The 9,232-nt window shown below is 38.7% G+C and overlaps 1 protein-coding gene across 1 annotated transcript; it reads right to left on the reverse strand.

Moving 5' to 3' along the window:
• Window positions 1-6,922: 6,922 nt before the first annotated feature.
• LOC148843223 (deSI-like protein At4g17486) lies at window positions 6,923-8,724 on the reverse strand. The gene is made up of 3 exons (XM_088958201.1): window positions 8,155-8,724; window positions 7,585-7,872; window positions 6,923-7,473 (listed from the first exon to the last, which is right to left on the reverse strand). Exons 1-3 carry the CDS (start codon window positions 8,285-8,287, stop codon window positions 7,220-7,222), a joined length of 675 nt encoding a protein of 224 aa, XP_088814327.1. The 5' UTR covers window positions 8,288-8,724; the 3' UTR covers window positions 6,923-7,219.
• Window positions 8,725-9,232: the final 508 nt, after the last annotated feature.

Consider the following 9,232-nt stretch of genomic DNA (forward strand, 5'->3'; position numbering starts at 1 on the left):
GTATCAAAGATATTCGTAATATGTGTTTTGATGCTATGTGAAAACAGAGTTTTTTGCTGGTAGGAAATCAAGCCCTATTTTCTATTATCGCATTGGCGCCAATAACGTTGGGAGCCAATCTGGACTCCTAGCCTGGGAATGGACAGATCAGTAGCTGCAAACAAAAGCAGCTTTACCCCATCTGTCCTTCAAAGCAACATTTCTTCTTACCAAACCGTAGGCGTAAGGGACACTCCAGCAGGAGTTCCAGAAGGACCAGAACCGACCGACCCACTTTTTCCGGAGGGCTTAAAAAAATTTGTTTGAATGGAGACAAACAACGCATGCTGTGTTGTGTTGGGTCAAAACTCAAAAGGGCGACTTCCGAAGCTCATTACGGAGCGCATGCAAAAGGCAAAAGCTTTTGGGTAGTCTTCAGAGACAGGGGCCCAGGGGACGCGACTGTACTCGCAATTGAGCAGCTCTTCTATTGCTCCAGACTTTGAAATTTGAATGAAAAGTTTGCTTTTACTTGTTAGAATGGAATGATCTGTTGCAGTTTAATTACAAGGGCAAATATTAAGAGGGTATTTGGAACCATAGGCGTTTTTTAAATAAAAGCTGCCACATAGACGTTAGTTTAGTATTTGGAACCATGGACTTGCAAAAGTAAGTTTTGGTTTATGTCCATGCCTACCAATGGGGAAGTTTTTATGTTGGTGTTTATTCATTATTTTGTTGATGTGGTGCCTAAGTGTCAATAAATGAGTTTATTATTGCTTTTCTTGATTTTTCAAACAAATCAACTATAGAACGTTTAGTCAATAAATATCCACGGTTCCAAACACATATTAAGTCATGCCGTCACCTATGACTTTGGTTATTATCCCAACCAGCATTATTCAAAACTTTTCTTTTGTATTTTAAATCCCCAAGTATGTCCAACAAAAAAGAATAAAGAAGAAAAGATGAGAGAATGATGGGGAGAATACTTAAAATCATTGAATTGGTTAGTGACCAGTTGACTTGGGTGGTTGAATTATTGAACCATTTGACCTGAGTAATGGTTTTCAGGCCAATCTTTTTAAAACATCACAAACTGATCATTCAGGCCAGATGGTCAAACTGTTGACCCAAAAACTGATGGCTAAAACGATTTCAATTTCAGATCGATTTGTAAAACATCGCCATAAAATTTCCGTTGAGCTTTTGTTTATACACTTAGAAAGTTGGGTACGTTTTAGGGTTGCCGTAATTCTGAATTTAGTGTGATTGTGGTCCAAAAGGTGGTTGAATTGAGTGATTTCCATGGGACATTTTCTGAAAGAGAAAGGGGATCCATCGTCTAGTGGACCTCTTTCCATGAGCCAAGTTGTGGCCCAATTGCCCTTTTCCACTGTCATTTTATCAACGTTTATCTGTTTGATCAAATAAGGAATATTCGACAGCTATTCCTTTCAGGGCGATCACAAGTTCTGGCTGATTTGGATTTGTGGCTTATCAGATGGACTGTCTAGATCCGCCCACTCTTCACATAGAAGAGTTTGATTTACCTTTATCATTGGTATGGGCTCCAAATCCAACATTCGTAGAAAAGAAACTTCCACTTTATAATCAGGTTTTTCTTGAGCTATTCGAGTTTGCTTCATGAAAAGCTCATTTAAATTTGGTGTAAATTGAGTTTTATGCCTACTTCAAGTCTAATATACAGGTTTATTTGCTAATCAAGCTCAGTGAAACTCAGCTCGTAAAGTTTACAAGTCTAAGCAAAATTATATTATGTATAATATTTTTTTAAGTTTATATATATATATATATATATATATTTTATACGCATAGCTTCTGTACGTATAATTTTTTATTTTTCATATTTATAATTTTTTTTGTATGAAACTTGACATACTATCGGATCAAGCGGAACCAAAACAGAATTTATGAGATTTTGAGTTGAGCTGAATTCGAGCTGATGTTTCTAGTTAAAATCGAATTCAAACCCAAATTTAAGCCTCATAATTTTCTATTGTGATAAGATCGAATAATCAAATATTAAGCTCAGCTCGACTCAAATCCAACCCTACTACCAACATATGTCACACATTCAAACTTTTATCAATCATAATTGATGGAGCGCAATCCGACCGGTCTTAGCTGTCAACGAATTCGTCTCTGAGTTAGAGCGTCGGGGGACCTGAAACGAGGAAGATGAGAGCTTCGGGGGGAACCCGGTGTGATAACTCTGAAGCTCAAGTCAGTAATCTCTCAAAGGCAAATTGTAGACCAGATAGCGCAAAGTTCACATACCTTGTTTGTTGGGGGCAGGGAGTTTTATAAACACTTCGCGCACTCGCTCCGAGGCCCTTGTTAAGTCGGGTATGATTACTCTTGCGTCTATCAATTCGGCTGCCGTCCTTTCTGCTGGGACAGAACCGTCACTGCCTAACCGTCTCTCTAACTGGAGATGGCGGTGTCGGGTGTCGGGTGGCGGTGGCAGGTGGCCGTTTAGAGTGCGGCCGTCAAGCGTCAGATCCCAAGTTAGTCCGGTGCGGCACCCTCGGGTACGGACTTCTTCAGTGTCAGGCATGGTACGATTTATTTGGTTTTGGTGCTCGGAAGGTGACGCGGAGTGGTGAGCGATGCGAAGTCTTGAGTTCGGAGGTATGTATAGGGCGGGCCGGTTTGGCGAGGTGTACCCCGAACTGTTACAAGGTTGGCCAGTTCGGCGAGATGTACCCCGAACTATTACAATGTTGGCTAGTTCGGTGAGGTGTACCCCGAATTGTTACAAGGTTGACCAGTTCGGCGAGGTGAATCCCGAACTGTTGCAAGGTTGGCCAGCTCGGTGAAGTGTATCCCGAACTGTTACAAGGTTGGCCAGCTCGGTGAAGTGTATCCCGAACTGTTACAAGGTTGGCTAGTTCGGTGAAGTGTATCCCGAACTATTATAAGGTAGGCCAGTTTGGATTACTTTCTGGTTTGGGGCCAAGGGTGAGTTCGGGCCCCTAGTAGAGAGTTTGGTCCACTGGTGTCTCCCCTTAGTGTTCGCGCCTTAGGCTCGCTTTTGTGCCGAGCTATTGTTTTTGCCACATGTCGCATAACTGTGAGGTCAGGCCAAATCTTCCTTCATCAATAATCAAGGATCATTTCCACTTTTCCTCTCTGATATCCTTGAGCACAATAGTAAAATAACATAGAAGTGCTCTTCTTTGAAGACCATAAATAATCTAAAAAAGAGAAAAAGAAGATTCATAAAATAGCATATTCTTTCATAAAGAAGTTGGGTAAAAAAGCTTTTATGACTTCTTATATCACTTTACATGTGATGACTTTGCCTAGTTGCCTTACTAGACCAGTAATTCATTTCCTTTTCTTTTTCTCTATCCCTATCTGCATCACAAAAGTACCAAAAGCTTATCCAAACAAGCCCATCTCATGACAGTAAACCGATCTTCAACAATGACAGTAAGCTTTTAATAACTCTTGATTTTGCCACTATACTCATATTAAGTTGGTCATAACTCACAAGGCATCCTCTCTTGAGGAGGGTCAAGTTCAAACGCAGAGAAAGGCAAGCTCTTCATCACATTGTGACAGTAAAGTCCGTCTAAGTGTGTACACCTTATCACTATCCTTCAAATGGGAAAATGCCATTCCAGCAGAAATAGGAATGGAATTCAGATTCAGCACCAATCCAACAGTTGAAATCAGAATAGGTTATTTCAGTCTCTTATTCCCACGGACTGAACAGACTCCACCATCCATATTGGTGGGGTGGGGGGATAATTTTGGCTTTGATTGTGATGGTTCAAGCTCGTTTATTAGATATATGATAACCACTTCCATTACAGTTTACCCCATGGAGGGACGATGTAGCCAGTCCAAAAGATCATCTGATGTGCCACCATCCAGATGATTCTGTGTTTCATTTGCCAATGGCATCCATTAGGGGTTTCAGTTACGTAACAAACGATACCCGGAAGGCCAGAGCCAATGTTTTTCTCTTCTTTCATACAACAGGAAATTCGTATTCACATAATTTCTTTCCAAAGTCTTGAATCTTCTGTGTCTTGCCCTTCTTCTCTCATGTCCCTTACCCATGTCTGTCCATTCCACCACTTGATTTCTTTTTTTTTTCTTTTTACTTATGATGATTCCATGTTCCTCATGGTCTAGACTCCAAATCTGGGCCAATCATGATCCACGACGTCAGACTAATAATGGGCCTCATATGTATGAACTTGATGAGTTGATGTGAATGTGGCTGTCTATTTTGGTTGGCCCAGTATTTCGGGCAAAGTTGTAGATGATTCGAACGTCGCTGTCTGTATAATATAGGGCCATTGAGCCAATATAGTGGGCCTGACTTGGATCGGAAGATATAGGAACTGCATGAAGGTTGGATTGGCCTGTCGTAACTTACAAGTGAAAAGCGTGACTGGAATTTGGGTGGCCATGAGCCAAGTTTTTCATAGCTATTCGAGTTTGATTTGGTTCGTTTTAAACCGAGTTTTTGAATAAGCTCAAGTTTGATATATAGGCTCGTTTGATGATTAAGCTGAGTTGGATCTTGGTGAAGCTCGGTCGTGAGGATTGCGAGCCTAGTATAATAAATAAATATTTTTTTATATACATACATACATATATATACATATAAATATATATAATAAATAATTTTATTATATGTATTATAACATTTAATATATAATATTTTTATTTTTTATGTATTAGTAAATAATTTTTATAATTCTTACCTTTTGTATGTATTAATAAATAATTTTTAGAAAAAACTTGACTTGCAATCAAGCTCGAACTTACAAACTTTGAAACAAGTCAAGCTCGAACCTGATACAGTTTCAGTGAACTGAGCTCCAATACTCAAATATTCAGATTGACTCAACTCAAATCCACAACTTAAAAGTTGGATTCGGGCTTCATATACCTATTAATAGATCTGAAATAAAACTCAAAAGTCTGAGGTTGTGAATGCATCTGATGGAACCCCGAATATTTGCCTAAATACAGATTTGAGACGTTAATACATGGATTCAATCAAATCTTGTCCTTCATATTGAAATGGAACTTGGGGTTTCATTTTATATCTTAGGATAGGTTTAAGTAGGGGCGAATTGACTATCCAAGTTTAGTTTGTCAAAATATCATGAGGATTGAATTTGATTCAAGTCAGAGATTTGAGTTCGAATTCAACTCGATTCAAAAGTTCGAGCTCAATTTGATTAAAACTCGACTGTAAGCCAAACTTCTAATATAAAAAATTATGTATATAAAATAAAACATTGTACATATAAAAATTATTATATATATAAAAGCCCGGTTAAATTCATGAGTTCATTGAGCTCCAACTCATAAAAGCTTAATGTGGTTTAGAGACCAAAACGCTGAATCTAGCTTTTCACAATCCCCCCCCCCCCCCCCCAATAAAATAAAAGTAAAATAAAAGAAAAAAAAAAGCTGCGTCAAAAACGTAATAAAGTGGATCTTGGTTTCCCTACAAACCTTTTTCAGGCCAATTTTCCTCGAACCCTAATTCTTCTATTCCATATTTCATTTTCTTGATTTTCTAAAATTCCCGGCTCCGCCAGGTGGAAACAGATGAAAAGACCTAAGCTAACCAAGGGAGAGCATTACAGCATTACTTCATCGTTAAGGAAACCCAAATTACAACACATACACCTTATCTCATATTCACGATTCCTCAAACTCACTACTCTAATTCGATCTCTTGACCTCTCTTCCGCTGTAAGGGGAGGGGATTTTATCAATTGGAAAATATTTCTCACTGACCATAATAATTTTACATTTTCTTAAAAAATCTTGTAAGATCCAAAGTTATTTTGAAAATGGACAGTTTAAAATTGATCATAAATTTTTAGCATTCTTAAATTCACCATAACTTGTCTAAAACTTATATGTCACTAACTTGACATTAAACATATTATGAGTGATAATATATTATCATTTTAATCTTCATTAAAAAATATAAAATATAACATAAAAAAAAAGAAAAAGTTCAAAAAATTTTCAAATATAAAATAGACAAAAAACAAAACAATTACAAAAAAAATTTTAAAAATATAGAAATTGCAAATAAAATAAAAAATTATTTTCAAATTATAAAATTTATAGAAATTAAAAAACAAAATCAAAAAATAAAAATTATAAAAAAACACAAGAATTATAAAAAACACAGAAATTGCAATTAAATATCAAAAAATAAAATAAATTTTATAAATTATAAAAAATAAAAAAATGTAAAAAGCAAAAATTATAAAAAATGTTAGAAATTATAACAAAACACTAAAAATGCAAAAAAAGAAAAACAAAAAAAAACAAAAATTAAAAAGACTTTTTTCCTCTAAATCATGAAATTTGTTATTTATGCTGGATGAAACGAAGGTGAATTTTAAAAAATAAAATCTTACTGACATGGTAGAATATAAACATTTTAAAAAATTGTGATAGAATTTAAGAGAAATGGCTAAAAGCACATGTTAATGATACGTTCTCCCAAATAACTTTCCCACCGAAACGGGTGGAAGAGCACCCGCACCGTGGAATCAGTGCTTCCTCAAGTCCAAATAAAGCAGCGCCCCAACCAAATCAAGGCTATGAGTCTATGACCAGACCATAAGCGGGGGAGCGTCAGAGCGTGGCTGAGACGAGACGCCCCACGTCAGTCGCTTCAACTCAGCACATTTACGGCTTTAGTGCTTTACCAACCGATACATCCATTTATTCCGCCCGTCGATATCGGCCATATCGTGTCGGTGGATAACCGATTAACCGTTAAAAAATAAAAAGGAAAAGAAATTAAACAAACGAAAAGACCAGTCCATCAGCGAAGCGTTGACCGTCCACGATCACTGGGGTCCACCGGCTCCATCAATCCAACCATCAAACATTAATTAATTATAATTAATCACAACTATACACCAACAAATCTGTGCCATTGCTTCTATAAACAGCGTTTCAGTAAACCTTAAAACTAAACGCTTTCTCCCGAAAGAAAGCATTTACAGAGCGAAAATCGGAAATGCTGCAACACTTTCCTCCGCAGCAACCGCTTTTGTTAGCGTTAATAAGAAGAAAAAGAACCCCCCATCAAAACAAATTTCATCTTCTTTTTCCACCTTTTTTTTCTCTTTTTTTTATGTTGCAAATTTCTGATAAGAACCTAGAAAAAAAAAGAACTAGTTTTCAAGCACGGCCGCCATTAAAGCTTCCTTCAAGGTCGGTAAAGCAAGGACTCGAGTGGAGGAGGAGTAGAACGTTTATGTCTACTACTACTCTTCGCAGAAGCAGACGTTGATGAAGATGTAGACGTTACGGAATTTGAGGAAGATGTAGCAGAAGCAAACCTGCTTGAATGGCTCCTCAGCTTCTTCTTATCCCCCTCGTAACCCCTGTTACTCTCCGACCTCTGATTCCGGACTTTGACCGCATTCAAGTCCGCCGGTAGAACACAGTTACAGAATAAACCTTCGATTCATCAACCCAAAACCAGTTCAGATTTCGGAACGAATTAAAAAAATAAAATTTTTTGCACAGTAAAAAAATATTAAAAAAATCGGCTCATTTTTTTCCGCTTACCGAGTCTGGCGAGTCGGTTGACCCAGCGAGGGATCGGTTTGCCAGTGAGTCTGAGGCAGGCGTCGTTGCAGAAATGGTTACAGTTCTTGGTGATGAGATTGTAGGTGTTGCCTGTGTATTCCTCTGCCAGCTTTTCCATGAACGCTCGGACTTCTCTGGGACCTAAATCCGTTCTTCCTATCAAGATGGACTTCCTGAACGTGAAACCGGGGCATTGTTTCGGCTCGCCTTCGAATATCCCCGTTGTTGGGAAATCGTGCGCGCCGAAGGCATATTCGACGCCATGTACTGCAGGAAGCAAACAGAAAACAGATGGCTAATTTAACAAATTTAACAGATCTGGATTTACAGGTGAAGATTAGTTATGAAAATCAAGGAATCATCTTTCTATTGATTCTACTCTGGTCCAGTTCTCTTAGGGTTTTGATAGATCTGGTATCTAACTGAGCAGACGGGCCACAAAATCAGTGAAAAAAAAAAAGAGGAAACTGCTGACCTTGTTCGCCGGACTGAACGAATCAAAACAAGTTATAATCCATAGATGAATAGAAAGAGAAGCCAGAAGCTGACCTTGAACGCCGGAATGATAAACGCCGAGGCCGAGCCAGTAGGCGTAGCCATTAATCGGGGTGAGATCATAGACATTGAGATACACAGGGACGGATCCCGTTTTTCTCTTCCGGGAGATGACTCTGCAAAGCATCTTTCAGTTTCCTTTCTTCAGAGCTTCAAGAAGAAAAGGAACTCCTCCAATAACTGCAATTTCAAAGAGAGAGATGCATCTCAACCCCGAAACCGGATCAAATAGGAACGGAGAAAAGGTTTTGGAATGTTCCTACGAATAAGAACAGACTGGTCGAACGAGGAGAACGAGAGACAGAAGAAGAAGAAGAAGAAGAAGAAATTCTGGCGTGATGAGTGTTGGCATCTCTTTTGTGTCTATGGATTATTTTACTTTTTTTAATTCTCAGAACTCATAAAAAAATTCTCTCTGTCATTGGATTCCACCGGCGGCCGAAAGTCACCGTCTCTTCCTTCCATTACCGGCCTCGCCTCTTATACTAAAAGTCGGCTGAATTTGAGGCTTCGAATATCTATATTTTACAACTCCATGCCCCTCAATTTCCTTGAAATTACGATAATGACGATCAGCGCGTCGGTCGCTGAGACTTGTGAGTCATTGTCGGTCCAACGTGGCGAGATCGATAGCCACGTAGCAGAGGAGCCGTTGACCCCAGATATCCACTCCAAAATATCATCATTCATCAGTCATCACCACTTCTAATTTTAAACATACAATGTTAACCACGTGTCGTGCAGATATCTGTACAAGCTTTGAAATATGTACCAACCTCCTGTTGGGTCAAAGTTTATACGTGGCGTGTAGACCTGTTCATGGGCCGGCCGAGGCCCCGAACAGGCTTGAACATGCAAATGAGCCCGTGGGTTTAACCTCGGGTTAAAAAGCTTGGCCCGTAATAAATTCGAGTCGGGCTCAAGATTTGCCAAAATAGCTCGGCCTAAGCCCGACCTATAGATTAAACTTAAAAAATCCTAAGCCAAACCTCTCTTCTCTTTCTCCTCTTTCCCCTTAGCCAAACCTCTTTTCTCTTCACATCCTCCTTAGTCCTCACACTCTCAGGCAGCC

The sequence above is a fragment of the Nelumbo lutea genome, chromosome 8 (genome assembly GCF_056320005.1).
Source record: "Nelumbo lutea isolate HS-2025 chromosome 8, American lotus-T2T, whole genome shotgun sequence".
NCBI classification, from domain to species: domain Eukaryota; kingdom Viridiplantae; phylum Streptophyta; class Magnoliopsida; order Proteales; family Nelumbonaceae; genus Nelumbo; species Nelumbo lutea.

Coding starts and splice junctions, on each gene's coding strand:
- LOC148843223 (XM_088958201.1), bottom strand. CDS start 8,287: ATGCTTTGCAGAGTCATCTCCCGGAAGAGAAAAACGGGATCCGTCCCT. Junction 7,873..8,154: donor TTATCATTCCGGCGTTCAAG/GTCAGCTTCTGG, acceptor TGCTTCCTGCAG/TACATGGCGTCGAATATGCC. Junction 7,474..7,584: donor CAACCGACTCGCCAGACTCG/GTAAGCGGAAAA, acceptor GATGAATCGAAG/GTTTATTCTGTAACTGTGTT.